The 27,292-nt window shown below is 45.5% G+C and overlaps 2 protein-coding genes across 2 annotated transcripts; both read left to right on the forward strand.

Moving 5' to 3' along the window:
- Positions 1-7,860: 7,860 nt before the first annotated feature.
- On the forward strand, positions 7,861-9,549 carry LOC134911012 (putative nuclease HARBI1). Its single transcript, XM_063919404.1, has 3 exons — positions 7,861-8,636; positions 8,725-8,842; positions 9,115-9,549. Exons 1-3 carry the CDS (start codon positions 7,861-7,863, stop codon positions 9,547-9,549), a joined length of 1,329 nt encoding a protein of 442 aa, XP_063775474.1.
- Positions 9,550-10,961: 1,412 nt separating this feature from the next.
- Positions 10,962-12,393, forward strand: LOC134911013 (putative nuclease HARBI1). Its single transcript, XM_063919405.1, has 3 exons — positions 10,962-11,482; positions 11,571-11,665; positions 11,957-12,393. The coding sequence occupies exons 1-3, from the start codon at positions 10,962-10,964 to the stop codon at positions 12,391-12,393; spliced, it is 1,053 nt and encodes a 350-aa protein (XP_063775475.1).
- Positions 12,394-27,292: the final 14,899 nt, after the last annotated feature.

Genomic DNA, 27,292 nt, shown 5'->3' on the forward strand with positions numbered 1-27,292 from the left:
GCCACTCCTAGATGGGCCAGGTGTTTGTGTCGGCCACTTGTGTCGCTTAGCTTAGTCACACAGCGACCTTGGTGTGCCTCTTTTTTTCTTTGCATCATGTGCTGTTTGGGGACTATTTTTTGGAAGTGCCATCCTGTCTGACACTGCAGTGCCACTCCTAGATGGGCCAGCTGTTTGTGTTGGCCACTTGTGTCGCTTAGCTTAGTCACACAGCGACCTTGGTGTGCCTCTTTTTTTCTTTGCATCATGTGCTGTTGGGGACTATTTTTTTGAAGTGCCATCCTGTCTGACACTGCAGTGCCACTCCTAGATGGGCCAGGTGTTTGTGTCGGCCACTTGTGTCGCTTAGCTTAGTCACACAGCGACCTTGGTGCGCCTCTTTTTTTCTTTGCATCATGTGCTGTTTGGGGACTATTTTTTTGAAGTGCCATCCTGCCTGACACTGCAGTGCCACTCCTAGATGGGCCAGGTGTTTGTGTCGGCCACTTTTGTCGCTTAGCTTAGCCATCCAACGACCTCGGTGCAAATTTTAGGACTAAAAATAATATTGTGAGGTGTTCAGAATAGACTGGAAATGAGTGGAAATGATGGTTATTGAGGTTAATAATACTATGGGATCAAAATGACCCCCAAATTCTATGATTTACGTTGTTTTTTAGGGTTTTTTGAAAAAAACACCCGAATCCAAAACACACCCGAATCCGACAAAAAATTTCCGTTGAGATTTTGCCAAAACGCGTCTGAATCCAAAACACGGCCGCGGAGCCGAATCCAAAACCAAAACACAAAACCCGAAAAATGTCCGGTGCGCATCACTACCAAAAAATGTAAGATATCATGCAAACCTGACAGAAGTTTAGCAAGATTGACCTAGCTGATGCACATCTACAAATGGAGATAGAGGACGATTCAAAGGTGTTGCTCACCATTAACACACACAAAGGACTTTACAGGTACAATCGGTTGATATTTGGCATCGCCTTTGCCCCTGCACTTTGGCAACGAGCCATGGACCAAGTGTTACAAGGGGTTCCTGGTACCAATTGTTATCTGGATTACATTATTGTGACAGGTTCATCTGATGCAGATCACCTCCAAAAACTTAAACTGATATTGAAGCGTCTTGAACAGTGGGGGTCATTCTGAGTTGTTCGCTCGTTGCCGATTTTTGCTATATTGCGATTAGTCGCTTACTGCGCATGTGCAAGGTTCGCAGAGCGCATGCGCTTAGTTATTTTACACAAAAGTTAGGTATTTTACTCACGGCATAACGAGGATTTTTCTTCGTTCTGGTGATCGTACTGTGATTGACAGGAAGTGGGTGTTTCTGGGCGGAAATTTGCCATTTTCTGGGCGTGTGCGAAAAAACGCTGGCGTTTCTACTTTCTGGGAAAAACGCAGGAGTGTCTGCAGAAACGGGGGAGTGTCTGGGTGAACGCTGGGTGTGTTTGTGACATCAAACCAGGAACGAAACTGACTGAACTGATCGCAATGGCTGAGTAAGTCTGGAGCTACTCAGAAACTGCTAAGAAATTTCTATTCGCAATTCTGCGAATCTTTCGTTCGCAATTCTGATATGCTAAGATACACTCCCAGAGGGCGGCGGCTTAGCGTGTGCAGTGCTGCTAAAAGCAGCTAGCGAGCGAACAACTCGGAATGAGGGCCAATATGGGCTCAGAGTCAAAAGAGACAAATGTGGTTCTTCATGGCCTCTGTCACATACTGTGGGCACACGATTGATGCAAATGGACTACACAAATGTCAAGAAAAATTGGAAGCTGTGTTAAAGGCTCCCCCGCCATAAGACATGTCCCAGCTTAGCTGCTTCTTAAGGTTTGTCACGGCTGTGGGTATATGTGAAACCGGATTGGGTCAGATTACTGGGTCTGGGCTTGAGAGCTGCTGACAGAATTGTGCAGGCTTTAAGTAGGATCTCCTCATACAGATGTGGCAGTTGACTGAGGAAAGTAGGAGTGGAGGTGACCAGCTTTTTGGGTACTGATACAGTAGTGGAGTAGCTGGAATGTCACCAGGAACAGACAGACTTTGTAGACTAATAGTTGGGATGCTGGGCAGAACCAGCAATGCAGGTTTTCTGGAGTGCTGGATGTAATCAACAGAGCAGGTTTTCTGTGAATGCTGAGTGGAGTCAGCAATGCAGGCTTTCTGGAGTGCTGGTCGGAACCAGCAGAGCAGGTTTGCTGTGAATGCTGAGTGGAGTCTGCAATGTAGGTTTTCTGGAATTCTGAACAGAACCAGCAAGGCATAGATGCCGCAATGGAATACAGAACAGTCTTTAGGTGCACTGGAATGACAGAGAAGTGCACTTAGACATTCTGTGAGGGAAATAGCGGCATGGTCCTTTAAAATCAGCCAGATAGTCAGGTGGTGCTATTATGGTAATAGCACTCTGTCTATTACAGCTGGAGATGCAGGAACTCACTACAGACTGAGAGACAACCAAACACTGACAGCTTGCCAGTTGCTGGGACATGGAACTTATACCCTGTGCTCACTGCTGACTGGATAATCGTCTCACATGACAAGGAAGTGTTTCCAGATTGGGCCTTGGCCGATCAGCTGATCAGGAACCGTCATGGCGCTGTCCATGGAGAACTTTGGTGGGGACACTGGCATTGTACGGCCTAGGAGGTTTGCTATGGCCGCTGGATGCATCGGCGGTGACAGGGAAGCCACAGCATAGCGGAAGACCATGCAGGATGCCAGAAGATTGCACAGATGATGGAACGCGCCAGGATTTGTGGCGTAGGTATGAAAGAACGCGGCTGGGTAGCGCTGAAAGCCTCTGTTTTGTTTCAGGGTTCATTAACTATTACCACAGATTCTTGCCTAACTTAGCCACAGTTCTGCATCCATTACATCAGTTGCTCCAGCAGGGTTAGAAATGCCTATGCTTTCACAAAGGCAAAAGTCTTGATAACATCAGACACAGTGTTAAGCCACTACGACCCCTCGTTTCCGGTGACGCCTCATCTTACGGCATTGGAGCTGTCATGTCAGATGGACAGGAGCATCCAATAGCTTTTGCATCTCGGGCATTATCCAAGGCTGAATGTAACTATGCACAGATTGACCGAGATGCCTTATGCCTGGTTTGGGGAGTTAAACAATTCAATCAGTATTTATATGGCAAGAAATTCACACTCGTGATTGACCATCAACCACTTTTGTCCATCTTTAACCCTCAGAAGGGTATTCCTGTCATGGCGACTGCAAGGATGCAGCGTTGGGCTCTGTTTTTAGGTGGACATTGCTATACTATAGAATTCAAGCGGACTGCACAACATGCCAGTGCAGACAGGTTGTCTCGACTGCCTTTACAGACTACCCCATTGCCACAGACAAACAAGGATTCGTGGAATGTTTTCACAATGACACAAGTGGAATGTCTTCCCATAACTGCCAGTATGATCAGGTGTGAGACTGCTCAGGACCCTTTCCTGGCTCAAGTACTTACAGCCACACAAGAAGGGTGGGTTGTGTCTGTGCATCGGCAGCTGGCCCTTTACTTTCATCGGAGGCGTGAGTTGACAGTTGATACTGGCTACCTACACTGGCGGTTGCGGATCATCGTGCCTGTCAAACTGCGTGCAAGAGTTTTAGAGGAGCTCCATGTGAGTCACTTGGACATGGTCAAAACGAAGGCACTTGCCAGAAGTTTTGTATAGTGGCCAGGCTTCGATCAACAGTTGGAAGATCTGGTCAGAGACTGTTCCGGGTGTCAATCTGTTTAAAATATGCTTGCTCCAGCACCATTGATCCATGGTAGTGGCCATCCTCTCCATGGCAGCGGATACATGTGGACTTTGCGGGACCATTTCTAGGGTCCATGTCCTGGTGGTGGTGGATGCCTGTTCCAAATGGCCTGAAGTTTTTACAGTTACTTCTACTACAGCTGCACACACGGTGGAAGTGTTGAGGAATCTTTTTGCCAGAACAGGGGTACCAGAGCAGTTGGTCAGTGACAATGGCCCTCAGTTTACCGCTGAAGAGTAACAGACTTTCATGAATAAAAATGGAATTTATCATATTACCTCCACCCCATATCACCCAGCTACAAATGGACTGGCTGAACGCTTCATACAAACCTTAAAGAAAGTTTGCAGCGTTGTGCGCACAGACAGGGGTACTTTACAACATAAGCTATCCAATTTCTTGTTTGCCTACAGGAATTTGGTTCATGCCACAATAAATCAAACCCCAGCTATGCTGTTCCTGGGAACCTCAGGTCTCGACTGGATTTGATCAAACCGGATATTCGTGCACGGATTCGCGATCGGCAACTGAAGCAGTCTCTACAAAAATGCGATTTTTGTCTTTAGTCCAGACTGTGGGGGTTAATCTGACCTGACTGCATGCTGCAGTTGTTCGCAGCGCAGCTATCGGGTCAAAACTGCGCACTGCGTTACCTAGCGATTGCCTCTGCTTGATTGACAGGCAGAGGCGTTCGCTGGGTGGGAAGGGACGGCACGGCAGCGTTTAGCCACCATTTTTGGGGCACGGTCTGGCCAATGCAGGCATGGCCAGACCGTGAGGAGGGGGGCGGGCCGCAGTGGCTGCATGACGTCACACGCAGTCGCTATGAACCGGGGCAGTGACAAGTAGTTCCCGGCCAGCCGGAGGAGCTGCACTAGCCGGGAGTTACTCTTCAAGTACAAAAGCATCACCGCTGTGCGATGCTTTTGTACTTGTGTGGGTTGGGGGCGGACTAGCCCTGTGCTGGGCGTCCCCCCGCATGTCTGGGAAGATGATTGTAGCTGTGCTAAATTTAGCACAGCTATGATCAACTCGGAATGACCCCTGTGTGAGCCCGTAACTATCGTGGGGAACAGAAGTGGGTAATTGCAACAGTTACATAATGTGAAGGCCCACTGTCATATATATAGTGGCAATTGGGTCGGGGGTACTGTGGCACAAGCACCTGGATCAACTATGTGACCATAATGGAACACCTATGCTTGATGGTGAAAAACCTTCTGCCGAAGCTCCGGTTTCAATACCTGCACCAGTAGACACAGCGGATTGTTCAGATGACCTGTCTGTAGTTGCACTATTGTTCCAACCCAATGATAATGTTGAAGTGAACACTGACACAGTAAAGTCCACAGACATCTTAAGTGCTCCTGCTCCAAGTTCACAGGTCATTCATGAGGACCGCCTCTATCCTTCTCGTGTAAGACATGCGCCACAAAGACTGGACTTGTAAGATGGGTTAAGAGGCATTTATATACATGGGAGGGAACTGTTTGATATTGGAATCTGGATGTGTCAGATTCACATTGCTGTGCATTTCCGTTTTATACTTGCAGTAGCATGTTTCAACACTGTTTTGTTGTTCAATGCTATTGTGCAGATTGCTGCAAAAGTGTGTTGCTTTATGTTCATTTGCAGTCAAGTAAAGTTGAAAGCAGAACGCTGATCTCAGCTCCTGGTTTTTGTCTGTTTGTGTCAATGAACATTTACACATACACCACATTACTTAAACAGTAGTGTTGGTTTACTGAAGTATAACAGGTATAGTCATACTCACTATGGTAATGGATGGAGCTCATAGCGTAGTAATGTTTCATACAGCTCAACAGTGTGTTCTGCAAATAGGTAGCAGTGCAGAGATACTGGAACAGCTTTATACAGGTCTCTCTGGAGCTAAGCATGGAGACTTGTGTCTCCATCATGACATTTCTTACACAATCTCACACAGGTCAAAGAAGGATCTACAAGATGGCTGCAGTCACATGGTGCAGCAGTACATCAGACTAGTGGACAGACCTCCCAAGGTCCTAGTGCCCAGCATGTATGCACATTGAGTGGAACTCACGGATGGATAGTGTGGATGCTGACTCTGCTATCTTAACAGAACAGAAGCGTTGAGTTCAATGTGCCAATGGTTTTCACCAGGGACCCCTGCAAGGAGGTTTTTATCTTGCACCCCACATGCAAGTCATGGCCCCAGGGACATAGAGCTTTGTGGGCCCAATAGCAACATTTTGAAGGGGCTCCTGTCTCAATGCCTCAGCAGGTGTTAATTATATGCCTCATAGTAGTCCCCTGGTTTATTTTATGAACCAAAGTAGTGCCTTAGGGCCTGATTCAGAGATGGACAGAAGTTCAATGCTGCATGCAAGCAGCATTTAATTTACATCTGATCTATAGGAAGGGCATGCAGGAGACCCCTCAGCAGAAGAGATGCCTCCTGCATGTAGTCGCAAGCTGGAATCCAACACCGTGACCATCATAACTGAGTAAGCCTCAGTTTACGCAGCTAACCAAAGTGGGGGCTGCAAGGCCAGGAAATTCACGTGTTAACATGCAGACCCCTCCCCCTCCAAGAAAACAGGGGGAAACCCCCCTGTTTTCAGGAATGCAGCTCTCCCTTCACCCCCTAAGCTCTGCTGCATGTCAATTAGGCTGCAAAAGAAGGGATCGGCAGGCAAAAACGAAAGGCTTGATCTGCGCATGAGCAGAACAGACCTTGCACAGCCACAAATTTCCAATAATCTGCATGGTGCACAGTACCTGTGTGAAGTCTGAATCAGGCCCTTAGTCACATTGTAGGGCTGCCAGTACACATTATGCCGCACAGTATCCCCTTTACGACATACAGTCCCCAGTTCATATTATGTCACATTACAGTGCCTCCACTTATTATTATGATACACTATAGTGCCTCCACCTCATATTGTGCCACATTACAGTGCCCCAGATGACATTGTATGCCACTTTACAATTAGCAGGTCCAAGGGGAACACTAGATATATTGCAGGCATCAAGGCAAAAGTTTGTGATGGCCCCCATGTATCACCCTATGGTGAAAATGTATATAACACATGTAACTGTGACAGGGAAGGTGGGCCCCTCTCAGCTCTGGGCCCCATAGCAGCTACACTCCCTGCACTTATGGTAGCTACGCCCTCTGACTGAATCCTAAATACAGTATGGGGGCTGGTAAACACTGTAGCTAGAACTGATAATCCACTGTGAGGCATACATTAAGGTAGTCTTCAGGTTTTGCCTAAGAAACACAATGTTGGTTTCTATAATGTCAACACAACAACCCTGGGAAACCAACATCACTGAAATCGGTAAGTGAAACAGGGAATTGAATGAATTAGGCTGTCTGGGTTTATAAAACCAAGAGAGAGTCTGGGTGCATACCATAAACTGTGGCAGGGGCACTAGCCTGGGTCTTAATATAATCTAGGGCCAGGGCCCAGAAATGAGATTACTCTCCACTGCCTGAGTAAGTGGCCAGGTGCCATGAAACATCTTGCAGCAGTATAGCGACACTTTTTTCTTATTTCATGAGTTATCAAAGTCTTGCCTTTATATTCTTTAATCTGTGGTACTGTGATTTGCATAAATATAAAAAATTTTATTATATATTAGGTTTGTTTTTTTATAAAAAGATTTCCTTATCTATACTAGTGAGAACGGTTTGTATTTTTACACGTGTAATTATGTATTACTAAAGTGTATTTTGTTATAATACATAATGCATGTTGCATGTTTTTACTTAATTCATTGTTGGACATTCGTATTTACCCATAGCTGACTTTATTGGTGAGTCTTACCCCTTTCAGACCAAAAATGCAGGGTCTAACCCGGGAATTCGGTCCCGGGATCATGCAAGGACATTCCCGGGTTGGGCCCCGTTTATACCAGCATTTGGAGCGGGGACATCCCGGGTCGGCACCTTTCATACTGAACCCGGGATGGCCCTGCATTTTATGAGAATGTCATTAGAAATGGCCCTTTTTAAGGCCCACAAATATGAGGTCATTACAGAGAGGGAGGGAGAGAGGAAGGGAAGGCAGGCCTGCTCCCCTTATTGCAGCAATCATGGCCGATGGAGTACCACTGTGCATGCCTGTGTTCCTGATTGTTCTGGCTTTACTGCTGTTTGACCCAGCAAGTGAGAGTCTGATGCAGCTTCTGACTTTGTGCTCTATAGTGCAGAGTTATACCTGGAGGAGGAGAGCTTTATTTTTGGCAGAGAGGGCCAGAACTCGGCGCCAGTATTTGTGCAGGAGGAGAACCCTGATTTCGCAGACTCTGGTTTCTGTTATGCGAATTGGTACCGCGTCCGACCGAAGAATGTGGACCAGAGACCGCCCTCATGGTGATGTTTTCATGGAGACTGTGGAGGCTTATCAAGATGAGGAGTGGATGAGCCACTTTCGCATGTCACGTCCAATGTTCCAATACCTGCTGGACCTACTCACCCCTGCACTTACTATGCAGACCACCCACTACCGGACACCTATCCAGCCAAGGAGGAGACTGGTGATTGCGCTGTGGTGGTATGCTACGCCAGGAGAGTACCGCACAATCTCCTGTTTGTTCGGTGTTGGGATCTCCACTGTCTGCAGTGTTATACACCAGGTGACGAAGGCTATACTGGATACACTATACAAAAGGTTTATCTGCTTACCACAAGGGCAGAGCCTAGATGACACCATCAAAGGCTTTGTGCAACATGGGTACCCTCAGTGTGCCGGTGCCATCGATGGGACCCATATCCCCATCATTGCCCCCCGTGACAACCCGGCGGATTATTATAACCGCAAGGGATGGCATTCCATTGTCTTACAGGCTGTGGTTGACCATAAATACTGGTAAGTAAATTTGTCATTGTTTTTTTTTTTTTTTTTAAATGCAGTGTGCCTTTATTTTTTGTAAAAATTGTTAAAATATTTATTTTAGCTTCACTGATGTATATATTGGCTGGCCTGGGCGAGCACATGACGCTCGTGTTCTTGCCAACTCTGATTTGTACAAGATTGCGGAGGACAAGCGGGGTGGATGGCTTTTTCCCAGAGAGGTAAAAAATAATAATAAAAAAATAAATAAATACATATATATATATATATATATATATTTTATTCACACCCCCACCCCCTCCAATGTTTCTTTAAAGGGTTTGCCAGATTTCACTTTTGGTTGTCAGTTGTGATGGAATATGTGTGGCCTGTAGTGTTTCTCTTTGTAAGAGGTTTATTGAAATAGGAGTCCCTGTAGATTGCTGTCACCTGCTTCACCCCCATACCTGTTTCAGCAATCAAGTGATACTCATACTCTTGTATTTCTTTTCAGAAATCAAAGACAGTGGATGGGGTGGACATCCCAGTCCACATCATTGGGGATGCAGCCTACCCTTTACGCCACTGGCTAATGAAGGGGTACACCCAGCATTTGCAGCTGTCTCCCATCCAAGTGGCATATACCCACACTCTGAGTTCGGCACGGATGGTGGTGGAGAATGCCTTTGGTCGCCTGAAAGGACGTTGGCGCTGCCTCATGAAGTGGAATGATGTTGACCTCAAATTTATGCCCCATGTAGTAGCGGCCTTCTGTGTCCTTCACAACATATGTGAACTGCAGAAGGAACAGTTTCCAGAGTGGACTGTGAAGGACCCTGAAGTGACACCCTCTAGTGTTGATTTGGAGGTGTCTGGTGGGCAACATTCCTCTAGTGCCAAACTCATTAGGGAAACCATTTGTACCAACCTTAACGAGATGTTAAAATAATTCATAATGTTTACAATTTTACATGAACAAAAAGTTTGCACTGTTTTATCCTTTGTTTTAATTGCACAAAACCAATCGGTTAAATGCACAGGCATATATATATAGTAAAGCTTGGCATAAAATGAGAACATGTGGCGAACACATAGCAAACATATTAATATAAAATCCCCCAAAAACCCAATCCCACCCTTCCCCCCTTCCAAACATGAAAATTGGGACCGTATAACTGGGCCAAACTATCAAAGTTAAATACACAGTCCAAGGCAAACACTGCCTATGGCAATTGTCTATACACTTTGTAATCTGGAGATGGATTCGGGTTAGGGGGGTCATAGTAGGGACCTCTAGAATATGGGGGATCACTCTGCTCGGGGACAGGAGGGGCCTGGATAGCTGGGTACATATGGGTACCCTGAATGCGAGGCAAGATGCGTTCCAGGAACTGAAATTGCTGGTCTTGGTAGTCGCACAAGATGCATTCTTGGTGTCCCATTATCTGCGTTATGAAGGATTGCTGCAGCTCTCTTTCCGCCTCTATAAAACGGAGTTGGCGGGCATCCTCCTGTTGCTGCATGTTGTTGTCCATGTCGCGCAGTTCTTCAACCAGCACTTTTGTCATTGCCCGTGCAGCAAGCTCCACTTTGTTGACTTTGCGTTTCCGTTTGGGAACTGAAAATACTGCAAGGGAAGTAAGAAGGAAAAAAGGGCATATAAAAAAAAGCAGTGATGTGATCGTACGTGTTTGTGGCCTCCTCCCACCTGCACTAGATACACTCTGCGACAGTAAACTATATGGCGGGCGGTTATGGGGGCATATATTGCAGAATTCATGTTTATAGGATTGTGGGTGTTTAGAACAGAAATAATGGTAAGCAAGGACAAATACTTACTATTGGTGGGCATCACAGGGGGATTAGCCTGGAGGGCCGCGCCCACATCTGTTTCCTGGACAGTCACAGCGTCCGCACTGTTGCCGGGTAAACAGTCTTCAGTCGGGTTGACGGATGAGTCGGGTTGGGGGATGATGTTGTTCGCCCACATTGGGTACTTTCCATGCTGGACTCACTCTCCTCAGCAGCCACAAAGGGTGAGGGAGTGGCAGAGCTGGAAGATGACAGACTGATGGGGTCACTGAGCGCAGTGTTGCCAAAAACTGATGCACATTGCTCATAAAACATCCAGTTTTTGTGTTCCTGATTGTTTGGGCTTTACTGCTGTTTGACCCAGCAAGTGAGAGTCTGATGCAGCTTCTGACTTTGTGCTCTATAGTGCAGAGTTATACCTGGAGGAGGAGAGCTTTATTTTTGGCAGAGAGGGCCAGGACTCGGCGCCAGTATTTGTGCAGGAGGAGAACCCTGATTTCGCAGACTCTGGCTTCTGTTATGCGAATTAGTACCGCGTCCGACCGAAGAATGTGGACCAGAGACCGCCCTCATGGTGATGTTTTCATGGAGACTGTGGAGGCTTATCAAGATGAGGAGTGGATGAGCCACTTTCGCATGTCACGTCCAACGTTTCAATACCTGCTGGACCTACTCACCCCTGCACTTACTATGCAGACCACCCACTACCGGACACCTATCCAGCCAAGGAGGAGACTGGTGATTGCGCTGTGGTGGTATGCTACGCCAGGAGAGTACCGCACAATCTCCTGTTTGTTCGGTGTTGGGATCTCCACTGTCTGCAGTGTTATACACCAGGTGACGAAGGCTATACTGGATACACTATACAAAAGGTTTATCTGCTTACCACAAGGGCAGTGCCTAGATGACACCATTAAAGGCTTTGTGCAATGTGGGTACCCTCAGTGTGCCGGTGCCATCGATGGGACCCATATCCCCATCATTGCCCCCCGTGACAACCCGGCGGATTATTATAACCGCAAGGGATGGCATTCCATTGTCTTACAGGCTGTGGTTGACCATAAATACTGGTAAGTAAATTTGTCATTGTTTTTTTTTTTTTTTTTTAATGCAGTGTGCCTTTATTTTTTGTAAAAATTGTTAAAATATTTATTTTAGCTTCACTGATGTATATATTGGCTGGCCTGGGCGAGCACATGACGCTCGTGTTCTTGCCAACTCTGATTTGTACAAGATTGCGGAGGACAAGCGGGGTAGATGGCTTTTTCCCAGAGAGGTAAAAAATAATAATAAAAAAATTAATACATATATATATATATATATATATATATTATTCACACCCCCACCCCCTCCAATGTTTCTTTAAAGGGTTTGCCAGATTTCACTTTTGGTTGTCAGTTGTGATGGAATATGTGTGGCCTGTAGTGTTTCTCTTTGTAAAAGGTTTATTGAAATAGGAGTCCCTGTAGATTGCTGTCACCTGCTTCACCCCCATACCTGTTTCAGCAATCAAGTGATACTCATACTCTTGTATTTCTTTTCAGAAATCAAAGACAGTGGATGGGGTGGACATCCCAGTCCACATCATTGGGTTGCAGCCTACCCTTTACGCCACTGGCTAATGAAGGGGTACACCCAGCATTTGCAGCTGTCTCCCATTCAAGTGGCATATACCCACACTCTGAGTTCGGCACGGATGGTGGTGGAGAATGCCTTTGGCCGCCTGAAAGGACGTTGGCGCTGCCTCATGAAGTGGAATGATGTTGACCTCAAATTTATGCCCCATGTAGTAGCGGCCTTCTGTGTCCTTCACAACATATGTGAACTGCAGAAGGAACAGTTTCCAGAGGAGTGGACTGTGAAGGACCCTGAAGTGACACCCTCTAGTGTAGATTTGGAGGTGTCTGGTGGGCAACATTCCTCTAGTGCCGAACTCATTAGGGAAACCATTGGTACCAACCTTAACGAGATGTTAAAATAATTCATAATGTTTACAATTTTACATGAACAAAAAGTTTGCACTGTTTTATCCTTTGTTTTAATTGCACAAAACCAATCGGTTAAATGCACAGGCATATATATATATATAGTAAAGCTTGGCATAAAATGAGAACATGTGGCGAACACATAGCAAACATATTAATATAAAATCCCCCAAAAACCCAATCCCACCCTTCCCCCCTTCCAAACATGAAAATTGGGACCGTATAACTGGGCCAAACTATCAAAGTTAAATACACAGTCCAAGGCAAACACTGCCTATGGCAATTGTCTATACACTTTGTAATCTGGAGATGGATTCGGGTTAGGGGGGTCATAGTAGGGACCTCTAGAATATGGGGGATAACTCTGCTCGGGGAAAGGAGGGGCCTGGATAGCTGGGTACATATGGGTACCCTGAATGCGAGGCAAGATGCGTTCCAGGTAGAGATGAGCGCCTGAAATTTTTCGGGTTTTGTGTTTTGGTTTTGGGTTCGGTTCCGCGGCCGTGTTTTGGGTTCGAACGCGTTTTGGCAAAACCTCACCGAATTATTTTTGTCGGATTCGGGTGTGTTTTGGATTCGGGTGTTTTTTTCCAAAAACACTAAAAAACAGCTTAAATCATAGAATTTGGGGGTCATTTTGATCCCAAAGTATTATTAACCTCAAAAACCATAATTTACACTCATTTTCAGTCTATTCTGAATACCTCACACCTCACAATATTATTTTTAGTCCTAAAATTTGCACCGAGGTCGCTGTGTGAGTAAGATAAGCGACCCTAGTGGCCGACACAAACACCGGGCCCATCTAGGAGTGGCACTGCAGTGTCACGCAGGATGTCCCTTCCAAAAAACCCTCCCCAAACAGCACATGACGCAAAGAAAAAAAGAGGCGCAATGAGGTAGCTGTGTGAGTAAGATTAGCGACCCTAGTGGCCGACACAAACACCGGGCCCATCTAGGAGTGGCACTGCAGTGTCACGCAGGATGGCCCTTCCAAAAAACCCTCCCCAAACAGCACATGACGCAAAGAAAAAAAGAGGCGCAATGAGGTAGCTGACTGTGTGAGTAAGATTAGCGACCCTAGTGGCCGACACAAACACCGGGCCCATCTAGGAGTGGCACTGCAGTGTCACGCAGGATGGCCCTTCCAAAAAACCCTCCCCAAACAGCACATGACGCAAAGAAAAAAAGAGGCGCAATGAGGTAGCTGACTGTGTGAGTAAGATTAGCGACCCTAGTGGCCGACACAAACACCGGGCCCATCTAGGAGTGGCACTGCAGTGTCACGCAGGATGTCCCTTCCAAAAAACCCTCCCCAAACAGCACATGACGCAAAGAAAAAAAGAGGCGCAATGAGGTAGCTGTGTGAGTAAGATTAGCGACCCTAGTGGCCGACACAAACACCGGGCCCATCTAGGAGTGGCACTGCAGTGTCACGCAGGATGTCCCTTCCAAAAAACCCTCCCCAAACAGCACATGACGCAAAGAAAAAAAGAGGCGCAATGAGGTAGCTGACTGTGTGAGTAAGATTAGCGACCCTAGTGGCCGACACAAACACCGGGCCCATTTAGGAGTGGCACTGCAGTGTCACGCAGGATGTCCCATCCAAAAAACCCTCCCCAATCAGCACATGATGCAAAGAAAAAGAAAAGAAAAAAGAGGTGCAAGATGGAATTATCCTTGGGCCCTCCCACCCACCCTTATGTTGTATAAACAAAACAGGACATGCACACTTTAACCAACCCATCATTTCAGTGACAGGGTCTGCCACACGACTGTGACTGATATGACGGGTTGGTTTGGACCCCCCCAAAAAAGAACCAATTAATCTCTCCTTGCACAAACTGGCTCTACAGAGGCAAGATGTCCACCTCATCTTCACCCTCCGATATATCACCGTGTACATCCCCCTCCTCACAGATTATCAATTCGTCCCCACTGGAATCCACCATCTCAGCTCCCTGTGTACTTTGTGGAGGCAATTGCTGCTGGTCAATGTCTCCGCGGAGGAATTGATTATAATTCATTTTAATGAACATCATCTTCTCCACATTTTCTGGATGTAACCTCGTACGCCGATTGCTGACAAGGTGAGCGGCGGCACTAAACACTCTTTCGGAGTACACACTTGTGGGAGGGCAACTTAGGTAGAATAAAGCCAGTTTGTGCAAGGGCCTCCAAATTGCCTCTTTTTCCTGCCAGTATAAGTACGGACTGTGTGACGTGCCTACTTGGATGCGGTCACTCATATAATCCTCCACCATTCTATCAATGTTGAGAGAATCATATGCAGTGACAGTAGACGACATGTCCGTAATCGTTGTCAGGTCCTTCAGTCCGGACCAGATGTCAGCATCAGCAGTCGCTCCAGACTGCCCTGCATCACCGCCAGCGGGTGGGCTCGGAATTCTGAGCCTTTTCCTCGCACCCCCAGTTGCGGGAGAATGTGAAGGAGGAGATGTTGACAGGTCGCGTTCCGCTTGACTTGACAATTTTGTCACCAGCAGGTCTTTCAACCCCAGCAGACCTGTGTCTGCCGGAAAGAGAGATCCAAGGTAGGCTTTAAATCTAGGATCGAGCACGGTGGCCAAAATGTAGTGCTCTGATTTCAACAGATTGACCACCCGTGAATCCTTGTTAAGCGAATTAAGGGCTGCATCCACAAGTCCCACATGCCTAGCGGAATCGCTCCCTTTTAGCTCCTTCTTCAATGCCTCCAGCTTCTTCTGCAAAAGCCTGATGAGGGGAATGACCTGACTCAGGCTGGCAGTGTCTGAACTGACTTCACGTGTGGCAAGTTCAAAGGGCATCAGAACCTTGCACAACGTTGAAATCATTCTCCACTGCACTTGAGACAGGTGCATTCCATCTCCTATATCGTGCTCAATTGTATAGGCTTGAATGGCCTTTTGCTGCTCCTCCAACCTCTGAAGCATATAGAGGGTTGAATTCCACCTCGTTACCACTTCTTGCTTCAGATGATGGCAGGGCAGGTTCAGTAGTTTTTGGTGGTGCTCCAGTCTTCTGTACGTGGTGCCTGTACGCCGAAAGTGTCCCGCAATTTTTCTGGCCACCGACAGCATCTCTTGCACGCCCCTGTCGTTTTTAAAAAAATTCTGCACCACCAAATTCAAGGTATGTGCAAAACATGGGACGTGCTGGAATTTGCCCATATTTAATGCACACACAATATTGCTGGCGTTGTCCGATGCCACAAATCCACAGGAGAGTCCAATTGGGGTAAGCCATTCCGCGATGATCTTCCTCAGTTGCCGTAAGAGGTTTTCAGCTGTGTGCGTATTCTGGAAAGCGGTGATACAAATCGTAGCCTGCCTAGGAAAGAGTTGGCGTTTGCCAGATGCTGCTACTGGTGCCGCCGCTGCTGTTCTTGCGGCGGGAGTCCATACATCTACCCAGTGGGCTGTCACAGTCATATAGTCCTGACCCTGCCCTGCTCCACTTGTCCACATGTCCGTGGTTAAGTGGACATTGGGTACAACTGCATTTTTTAGGACACTGGTGAGTCTTTTTCTGACGTCCGTGTACATTCTCGGTATCGCCTGCCTAGAGAAGTGGAACCTAGATGGTATTTGGTAACGGGGGCACACTGCCTCAATAAATTGTCTAGTTCCCTGTGAACTAACGGCGGATACCGGACGCACGTCTAACACCAACATAGTTGTCAAGGACTCAGTTATCCGCTTTGCAGTAGGATGACTGCTGTGATATTTCATCTTCCTCGCAAAGGACTGTTGAACAGTCAATTGCTTACTGGAAGTAGTACAAGTGGGCTTACGACTTCCCCTCTGGGATGACCATCGACTCCCAGCGGCAACAACAGCAGCGCCAGCAGCAGTAGGCGTTACACGCAAGGATGCATCGGAGGAATCCCAGGCAGGAGAGGACTCGTCAGACTTGCCAGTGACATGGCCTGCAGGACTATTGGCATTCCTGGGGAAGGAGGAAATTGACACTGAGGGAGTTGGTGGGGTGGTTTGCGTGAGCTTGGTTACAAGAGGAAGGGATTTACTGGTCAGTGGACTGCTTCCGCTGTCACCCAAAGTTTTTGAACTTGTCACTGACTTATTATGAATGCGCTGCAGGTGACGTATAAGGGAGGATGTTCCGAGGTGGTTAACGTCCTTACCCCTACTTATTACAGCTTGACAAAGGGAACACACGGCTTGACACCTGTTGTCCGCATTTCTGGTGAAATACCTCCACACCGAAGAGCTGATTTTTTTGGTATTTTCACCTGGCATGTCAACGGCCATATTCCTCCCACGGACAACAGGTGTCTCCCCGGGTGCCTGACTTAAACAAACCACCTCACCATCAGAATCCTCCTGGTCAATTTCCTCCCCAGCGCCAGCAACACCCATATCCTCCTCATCCTGGTGTACTTCAACACTGACATCTTCAATCTGACTATCAGGAACTGGACTGCGGGTGCTCCTTCCAGCACTTGCAGGGGGCGTGCAAATGGTGGAAGGCGCATGCTCTTCACGTCCAGTGTTGGGAAGGTCAGGCATCGCAACCGACACAATTGGACTCTCCTTGTGGATTTGGGATTTCAAAGAACGCACAGTTCTTTGCGGTGCTTTTGCCAGCTTGAGTCTTTTCAGTTTTCTAGCGAGAGGCTGAGTGCTTCCATCCTCATGTGAAGCTGAACCACTAGCCATGAACATAGGCCAGGGCCTCAGCCGTTCCTTGCCACTCCGTGTGGTAAATGGTATATTGGCAAGTTTACGCTTCTCCTCCGACAATTTTATTTTAGGTTTTGGAGTCCTTTTTTTACTGATATTTGGTGTTTTGGTTTTGACATGCTCTGTACTATGCCATTGGGCATCGGCCTTGGCAGACGACGTTGCTGGCATTTCATCGTCTCGGCCATGACTAGTGGCAGCAGCTTCAGCACGAGGTGGAAGTGGATCTTGATCTTTCCCTAATTTTGGAACCTCAACATTTTTGTTCTCCATATTTTAATAGGCACAACTAAAAGGCACCTCAGGTAAACAATGCAGATGGATGGATTGGATACTAGTATACAATTATGGACGGGCTGCCGAGTGCCGACACAGAGGTAGCCACAGCCGTGAACTACCGCACTGTACTGTGTCTGCTGCTAATATATAGACTGGTTGATAAAGAGATAGTATACTCGTAACTAGTATGTATGTATAAAGAAAGAAAAAAAAACCACGGTTAGGTCACTGGTATATACAATTATGGACGGGCTGCCGAGTGCCGACACAGAGGTAGCCACAGCCGTGAACTACCGCACTGTACTGTGTCTGCTGCTAATATATAGACTGGTTGATAAAGAGATAGTATACTCGTAACTAGTATGTATGTATAAAGAAAGAAAAAAAAACCACGGTTAGGTCACTGGTATATACAATTATGGACGGGCTGCCGAGTGCCGACACAGAGGTAGCCACAGCCGTGAACTACCGCACTGTACTGTGTCTGCTGCTAATATATAGACTGGTTGATAAAGAGATAGTATACTCGTAACTAGTATGTATGTATAAAGAAAGAAAAAAAAACCACGGTTAGGTCACTGGTATATACAATTATGGACGGGCTGCCGAGTGCCGACACAGAGGTAGCCACAGCCGTGAACTACCGCACTGTACTGTGTCTGCTGCTAATATATAGACTGGTTGATAAAGAGATAGTATACTCGTAACTAGTATGTATGTATAAAGAAAGAAAAAAAAAACCACGGTTAGGTCACTGGTATATACAATTATGGACGGGCTGCCGAGTGCCGACACAGAGGTAGCCACAGCCGTGAACTACCGCACTGTACTGTGTCTGCTGCTAATATATAGACTGGTTGATAAAGAGATAGTATACTCGTAACTAGTATGTATGTATAAAGAAAGAAAAAAAAACCACGGTTAGGTCACTGGTATATACAATTATGGACGGGCTGCGGAGTGCCGACACAGAGGTAGCCACAGCCGTGAACTACCGCACTGTACTGTGTCTGCTGCTAATATATAGACTGGTTGATAAAGAGATAGTATACTCGTAACTAGTATGTATGTATAAAGAAAGAAAAAAAAACCACGGTTAGGTGGTATATACAATTATGGACGGGCTGCCGAGTGCCGACACAGAGGTAGCCACAGCCGTGAACTACCGCACTGTACTGTGTCTGCTGCTAATATATAGACTGGTTGATAAAGAGATAGTATACTCGTAACTAGTATGTATGTATAAAGAAAGAAAAAAAAACCACGGTTAGGTCACTGGTATATACAATTATGGACGGGCTGCCGAGTGCCGACACAGAGGTAGCCACAGCCGTGAACTACCGCACTGTACACTGGTTGATAAAGAGATAGTAGTATACTCGTAACAACTAGTATGACGACGGTATAAAGAATGAAAAAAAAACCACGGTTAGGTGGTATATAATACAATTATGGTTGGACGGACTGCCTGCCGAGTGCCGACACAGAGGTAGCCACAGCCGTGAACTACCGCACTGTACACTGGTTGATAAAGAGATAGTAGTATACTCGTAACAACTAGTATGACGACGGTATAAAGAATGAAAAAAAAACCACGGTTAGGTGGTATATAATACAATTATGGTTGGACGGACTGCCTGCCGAGTGCCGACACAGAGGTAGCCACAGCCGTGAACTACCGCACTGTACACTGGTTGATAAAGAGATAGTAGTATACTCGTAACAACTAGTATGACGACGGTATAAAGAACGAAAAAAAAACCACGGTTAGGTGGTATATATTATAATACAATTATGGATGGACGGACTGCCTGCCGAGTTCCGACACAGAGGTAGCCACAGCCGTGAACTACCGCACTGTACACTGGTTGATAAAGAGATAGTAGTATACTCGTAACAACTAGTATGACGACGGTATAAAGAACGAAAAAAAAACCACGGTTAGGTGGTATATATTATAATACAATTATGGATGGACGGACTGCCTGCCGAGTTCCGACACAGAGGTAGCCACAGCCGTGAACTACCGCACTGTACACTGGTTGATAAAGAGATAGTAGTATACTCGTAACAACTAGTATGACTATGACGACGGTATAAAGAAAGAAAAAAAAAACCACGGTTAGGTGGTATATAATACAATTATGGATGGACGGACTGCCTGCCGAGTGCCGACACAGAGGTAGCCACAGCCGTGAACTACCGCACTGTACTGTGTCTGCTGCTAATATAGACTGGTTGATAAAGAGATAGTATACAATACTACTAATATACTGGTGGTCAGGCACTGGTCACCACTAGTCACACTGGCAGTGGCACTCCTGCAGCAAAAGTGTGCACTGTTTAATTTTAATATAATATTATTTATCATGTACTCCTGGCTCCTGCTATAACAACCTGCAGTGCTCCCCAGTCTCCCCCACAATTATAAGCTTTATATACAATACATTGATGTGCAGCACACTAGGCTGAGCAGTGCACACAGACTGAGTCACTGTGTGACTGTGTATCGTTTTTTTCAGGCAGAGAACGGATATATTAAATAAAACAAACAACTGCACTGTCTCTGGTGGTCACTGGTCACTGTGGTCGTCAGTCACTAAACTCTGTCTGCACTCTGCACTCTCTTCTAATCTACAGTATCACAGCAATCTCTCTCTCTCTCTCTCTTCTAAATCTAATCTAAATGGAGAGGACGCCAGCCACGTCCTCTCCCTATCAATCTCAATGCACGTGTGAAAATGGCGGCGACGCGCGGCTCCTTATATAGAATCCGAGTCTCGCGAGAATCCGACAGCGTCATGATGACGTTCGGGCGCGCTCGGGTTAACCGAGCAAGGCGGGAAGATCCGAGTCGCTCGGACCCGTGAAAAAAAAAGTGAAGTTCGTGCGGGTTCGGATTCAAAGAAACCGAACCCGCTCATCTCTAGTTCCAGGAACTGAAATTGCCGGTCTTGGTAGTCGCACAAGATGCATTCTTGGTGTCCCATTATCTGCGTTATGAAGGATTGCTGCAGCTCTCTTTCCGCCTCTATAAAACGGAGTTGGCGGGCATCCTCCTGTTGCTGCATGTTGTTGTCCATGTCGCGCAGTTCTTCAACCAGCACCTTTGTCATTGCCCGTGCAGCAAGCTCCACTTTGTTGACTTTGCGTTTCCGTTTGGGAACTGAAAATACTGCAAGGGGAGTAAGAAGGAAAAAAGGGCATATAAGAAAAAGCAGTGATGTGATCGTACGTGTTTGTGGCCTCCTCCCACCTGCACTAGATACACTCTGCGACAGTAAACTATATGGCGGGCGGTTATGGGGGCATATAGTGCAGAATTCATGTTTATTGGAATGTGGGTGTTTAGAACAGAAATAATGGTAAGCAAGGACAAATACTTACTATTGGTGCGCATCACAGGGGGATTTGCCTGGAGGGCCGTGCCCACATATGTTTCCTGGACAGTCACAGCGTCCGCACTGTTGCCGGGTAAACTGTCTTCAGTCGGGTTGACGGATGAGTCCAGATCGAGGGGGATAGGATCATCTTCAAAATAGTATGGGGGATGATGTTGTTCGCCCACATTGGGTACTTTCCATGCTGGACTCACTCTCCTCAGCAGCCACAAAGGGTGAGGGAGTGGCAGAGCTGGAGGATGACAGGCTGATGGGGTCACTGAGCGCAGTGTTGCCAAAAACTGATGCACATTGCTCATAAAACATCCAGTTGCGCCTTGCAGCCCCACTTTTGTTCCGGTTGTGGTCATGGATGCGGTTAAACTGTTTTTTTAGCGTTTTCAGTTTATTCACCACTTGTTGGCTACGGATGATGCCCCGCGAGGCCAGGGTCTTCGCTATGTTACGGTATATCTGGGCATCCTTTACAGTACCTGTGATCTGGCGCCTGATCTCCTCTTCCCCTCTAATGCTTAAAAGCTCCCTCACCTCCTCATTTGTCCAAGACATTGCAGGGCTGCAGGGGTTAAAAAGTGCTGCGGGGGTCTGTTGTATCATAGAGCTGAAAAGTACCTGCCTCCACGCCGTGTGATGCCTCTGCGCGTCTCTGAAAAATCACAACACCCGGAAGTGCCCAGAATAGCCAATCAGCATCAGCAAAGGCAACCCGGGAAGGCGGGACATGTCCCTGCACCGTTCATACTGGCCAGGGTCCCGGGAAGATCCCGGGACCATCCCTGGAAGAAAGCAGGGTTGAAATGCAGGGGCATGGTTCCCGGGATTCTGTCCCGGGAACCTTTCACACCAGCGCTACACCCGGGTTGTTGCCGGGGATCATCCCGGGAAAATAGGCTGGTGTGAAAGGGGTATAAAGGGATTTGTTCCACCATACATTTATTTCAGTTAATCCATATTTAGATGACTGGTGTTGAGCTGTCCTAAATGACATAGTGGGTCATTCCGACCCGATCGCTCGCTGCAGTTTGTCGCAGCGATCGGGTCGGAACTGCGCATGCGCCGGCGCCGCAGTGCACCGGCGCATGGCAGCTTTCGTTACCTTGCGATTGCCTCTGAGACAGAGGCGGTCACTAGGCGGGAGGGGGCTGAACGGCGGCGTTAAGCCGCCGTTTAGGGGGATCGGTCCAGCCATCTCAGGCGTGGCCAGACCGTTGGGGGGGGGCGGGCCACTGCGACTGCGTGATGTCTCTGTGCGATGCTTTTGTATTTGTGTGATGTCTCTGTGCGATGCTTTTGTATTTGTGCAGGGGGGCCGGCACTGACATGAGGGGCCCTGTGCTGGGCGTCCCCCCGCATGTCTAAATTTATGATTGTAGCTGTACTAAATTTAGCACAGCTACGATCAACTCGGAATGACCCCCATAGGACTAAAGGATTTTTCCACCACCTATATATGTGTCATAGGCCCTATTGTCCATAATTGTAATTCTATTGCTCCAAAACATAGGGGGAGATGTATCAAGCCTTCTTAATAGTGAAAAAGTGAACAAATATAACTTAATAGAATATACTGAAAGTATGATAGTTAAAATTTGATTGGTTGCACTGGGAAAGACCATGTCATTCTGGTGTAGAGAATAGGATGGGTGGTATTGTTTTAATAGTATAATTTATGGTACCCCTGGACTATTCCAGATCAAGAAAAGTTATAAAGATTTCTTTACTACTTTGGATAAGTATTGGGGTTAATATTACCCTATCCCCATGTGACACCCTTAGTGGTGATTGCTGAGTATAGTGTAGATCATACTTGGTCCTAGAAGACTCTTCTTAGTCATCTTATCACAACACTGCAGAGGAACAGAAAACCCTAAATCCCTAAGTAAAAGGCGAACACCAGGAAATAAAGTGATGTTTACATTTATTAAACTGTATTACTATAATGGTCTAAGGTAAAGGTACAATTAACAGATATTTGATAAGAAAAAACTTCAATTTTGCAAACCCATATACAGTAGGCTACAGTTATGGTAATACTTGAGATGCAGGTCATTGCTTATGGCAACACTATTAAGCTATTAAACTTAGATAGATTGTGCAATGTCAATAATGCAATATTCAAAATAGTTTCTAAAACTAAATACTCTTGATACTGTACACTATAGGGGATACTTTGATACTGTACACCCAGAATACTTTGATACGTGACTGTAAAGCCCTACAGCAACATACACTGTGGCTGTAATACACTTAATATAAGACTATCAGCAAACACAATGAAGACCTATAGTATTAGTGCAATAATTCAACTGTTGACAAGAGCAATATAAATAGCATTTGATTTAAAAGGGGTAATTTAAGGCAAACAAATACTCAATAACTCTGTAAGTGCAATCAGTCCTATAAGAGTACCTACTTCTACAGCAATTAATCCTGGCAAAGAATGAGTTTATCTTCACTGGCCAGCTCTTTTGTTGGTGTACACGTAAAAATGGAGAATGTAGGCAATTGTATTTTAAGATGCTCAAGCTAAACTACACTTAAGCAAAGAAAAATTTGGCCAAACAAAATATAGAACTAACATTAGGTTTCAGGTTAGATCAATTCTAAGGAAAAGCACAGACTTTACGTACTGTTGCAGTAACAATGCAGTCCCCTTGCTTCTACCTTCATTGCTGTTAGCATGGGTCACTGAGCTCTATATTAAGGCTGTATAAATGGCTTGGGCTTGGTTCAAAATCAGCAGTCAATAAGTATAAATGATTAAGCTGGCTCCAACTGCCACTGCTACACTGAACAGGTAACACCACAAAATGTCCCACCATTGGTGGTTCACTGTACAGCTCTTTCAGTTTCTCTTGTGCACTGGCTTGCCCCCACCCCCTCCCCCCTCCCCAGCATTTGGCTCAGGTCATTGCATATTTCCTAGCACCCTAAAATGTATCCATCTCTAGTTACCTCTCACTTGGCTTTTTGCATTGCCCAGCTCCATGTGGTCGTCAGACTCCATCCCCAACTCTCAGGAGCCTCCAGGCTCCACATGTGGCCTACGCTCGGTTGCATGACAGCAGCAACCTCTGTCTCTCTCTGCCCTTCAGCATTCCCCAGGGGTTTGCTTATCTCTGCCCCAACACACTCTACAATTTCCGTGAATCTGCCCGGTGGAAGTCAGGGTCTCTGCTGGGTCCTTATGTTCATCCTGCTGTCCCTGTGGCACCAGCTGGTGTCCACAGGGTCCTAATGCAACAGTATATTTTGGAGTAATACACCCATACCTCATCATGTGAGATCGGAAACTCCAAGGTCATGGGGCATTAATGCATTTACCATGGCCTCACAATGCTTAATTTAATACCCTGAGATGAGAATTTAAAGCTACTCACCCAACACAACAAATCAACAGAGACTAGCAAGAGACACTCAGGGAGATGCATCTAATATTATAAAAAGGATGAGTGGAAAAGCTACCCACAACAACTAATCAGCTCTTAGTTATCTTTTTTTTAAATATAATTGATAAATGTTTAGCTAGAAGCCATTTGGCTGCAATGAGCTTCTCCTTTAGAGAGTTTGTTACATCTCCCCATCTGTCATTGCAGCTTAGCAAACAGAGTGGGAAGCATTGGGATCCAATTTCTCTAAGTATGCAATACAAAACTATGTGTGTGTGTGTGTGTGTGTGTGTGTGTGTGTGTGTGTGTGTGTGTGTGTGTGTGTGTGTGTGTGTGTAGCTTGCTTTTGTGACATAGACACCCACTAAGAAGGGTTTTTTTAAAATTCAACCCACAAAAGGGTTAAAAGTGTGGAGATAATTCCCCCCTCACAGGGGAGAGTTAAGACAGCCCACTCAGCCAGGGCTATAAAGAATGCATGGTGTCGGCGATACCAAGTTGCAGAGGGGGGAGGACACAATGCTCTATTCCTGGACTTCCTTGCAGTGGCAGTTGCAACGTACTCCGTTATTCAAATAGGGGAACCACATCACCTGCCACCCCTAAATACAGTCAAACATCGCTGGATGTGGCTCCCCTATTTAAATAATGGACTGCTCTGCAACTGCCACTGGCAACACAGTCCAGTCTTATGAGATTTTGTGAGGAGTCAGTGGTATTTTCCTTTTATGTATAGAGATTTCAGATATAAGTACTTAACCAACCTATTTCCAGTCAGGAGAGGATAGTGTCTCAATTATCAGAGGTTAACCTGTCACTTGAACTAAACATTGCCAAAGCTCTCAGAGAGCAATAAGAGGAAAGGAGAGATAGATTATTTCACTCTTAAATGCATTAAAAGAAAGCTTGGTAGTCAGCAACTGCTTATCTGCTGTGTAAAGGCTACCGACAGCTCTCCCATTGACCTTAAGTGTTGTGCAAAAAAGCGGGCGGAGCTTGGCCTGTCATCCGATCAGAGGTGGGACGAGCCAGAGAAGGAGGCAGATTATTCTCGTCAGCACCAGCCTTTTGACAGAATCAGTCCAGGGAACTACTGGAGGTGTGGCATGACACATTTGTGGAGTTGTGTGGGTGACTGCCTTACCTTTAAAGGCCATTAGTTTGGCTGGTGAGCTTTAAACCAGGTAAGCACATTTTCTCCTATGAGATAGCAGTTGCCATGTTTTCAAAAATATCTGTGTGAAAATGTATGTGATAGAGTAGGACTTGCAGTGAAATGGGGTTCATTGATGTTGGACTGCAAGCTTAAATGCTTTGTACAATTCATGAACTAAAACCTCATTATTTATCTAGCTATATTAAAGTATTAAGGTGAATGAAACTACTAAGGAGAGTGGAGCATTCTCTGTATGTGTGTGTGTATATATATATATATATATATATATATGTATATTATGAAACTAAGGGCGCTTAGAGATAGTACTATATATCACATTAATATTGTATACATAAACCACAATATGAGCTCAATTTTAGTATTTAATACATAAGAATGTCACAATAATAAAAACACAGTGAAAATGCAGCGGATTCTCAAGATAAAGATGTAGCCACCTTTATCTTGAGTGGCTGAGGCGTTTGTCCCGATCGAGCAAACGCAGCACATATTCAGTAAGTTCAATGATTTTCTGTCGATGAAAGTTCGGATATGACTTATGACTTTGACAGTTCTTCCTTGACAGCATATGGCACAGATGGATATTAGTACTTGAACAAATAACCAACATGTTTCGTCCCTTTCTGGGACTTCCTTAAGGTTAAATTTGGGTGCCAGAAGTTTTAAGCTATTCCAAAGGAGTGTGAATCTTGCTGTATATATCAATAAAAGCAGGTATAAAACCCAAAAATTAGAACAAACTGTTCAAAAATGCATAACCCATAGTTAGATGGGATCCATAAATATAATGTGGTCAAATGAGTGACCAGACTCAAGAGCATTTAAGGTGTATCCCTGACTCTATAGCAGTCCAAGACGTATATAGACCAATCAGCAGTAAATCAACAATGAAGTGTACTGTGGTCCTCTCAGAGCTCAATATACAATATTGATGTGATATATATAGTACTATCTCTAAGCACCCTTAGTTTCATAATATATTGTTATCTTTCGAGCCTCATCTAACAGGAGGTTCCTCTAAGGTACACACAGGGTGATTCAAAAGTCGTAGTACACTCTTTTGTTTCAAAAACCATGCAGAAATTGGGAAAACTGACTTAAATTCAAGATGGCCGATTTCAAGAAGGCACCCATGTTCGGTACATACCCTAAAATATAGCCCACCTCACCCATACCTTACGGAATATTCAGTTTTCCCATTTCCTGCACAGTTTTTGAAACAAAAGGGTGTAGTGTGCCTTTTGTATCACTGTATATATATATATATATATATATATATATATATATATAAAATCAACATTTCAATTTTGCCTGTTCCTCTGCTTTTACTCATACAGTAGGTTATACTTACTGTGTTTGACTTGAGAAGTTGACAGGCTCCTTCATCCTTTGCATATCACAGACATCAGCCAGATGGATTAGCCAACATAAGTGATTCTTCGATTAGAGGGAAGATTGCCACAAATATCTCCATTTGGACTCTTCAGGAAAAGGAGATAGACGTTTTATATTTTGACTCTCAAAAGCCCAGCGATGAGAGTGTAATTCCCCATCTCTGGAGATACTCTTCCACATCTCTGAATAATTTGCTATCATTTTAACAAGAAACAGCTCATATCTTGATTTTTTTTTTCCATCCTTTTAGAAGCCAAAGTCTCTTGATCACTTTGATGCTGGAAGATCACCATAAAACTATACAAGCAGCTGACAACAAAATGTGTTGGAATAACACTGAAATGCAGGTTGATTTAAATGCAGAATGGAAACAGTTTAATATTTAATATCACATATGGGTTGTTATAGAAATAATAAAAAAAACATAATATTTCAACTTAGTCACTTGTTTATACTTGGATTTATTGGAGCACAGTAATACATTTTGAAATGTTTAAGTAGCGGACACGTATGTGAGTGTTTACAATAATACAGTATTTTTACAATGC

The sequence above is a fragment of the Pseudophryne corroboree genome, chromosome 4 (assembly GCF_028390025.1).
Source record: "Pseudophryne corroboree isolate aPseCor3 chromosome 4, aPseCor3.hap2, whole genome shotgun sequence".
In the NCBI taxonomy this organism is placed as follows: Eukaryota; Metazoa; Chordata; class Amphibia; order Anura; family Myobatrachidae; genus Pseudophryne; species Pseudophryne corroboree.

Coding starts and splice junctions, on each gene's coding strand:
- LOC134911012 (XM_063919404.1), top strand. CDS start 7,861: ATGGCCGATGGAGTACCACTGTGCATGCCTGTGTTCCTGATTGTTCTG. Junction 8,637..8,724: donor GTGGTTGACCATAAATACTG/GTAAGTAAATTT, acceptor TATTTATTTTAG/CTTCACTGATGTATATATTG. Junction 8,843..9,114: donor GATGGCTTTTTCCCAGAGAG/GTAAAAAATAAT, acceptor ATTTCTTTTCAG/AAATCAAAGACAGTGGATGG.
- LOC134911013 (XM_063919405.1), top strand. CDS start 10,962: ATGTGGACCAGAGACCGCCCTCATGGTGATGTTTTCATGGAGACTGTG. Junction 11,483..11,570: donor GTGGTTGACCATAAATACTG/GTAAGTAAATTT, acceptor TATTTATTTTAG/CTTCACTGATGTATATATTG. Junction 11,666..11,956: donor GATTGCGGAGGACAAGCGGG/GTAGATGGCTTT, acceptor ATTTCTTTTCAG/AAATCAAAGACAGTGGATGG.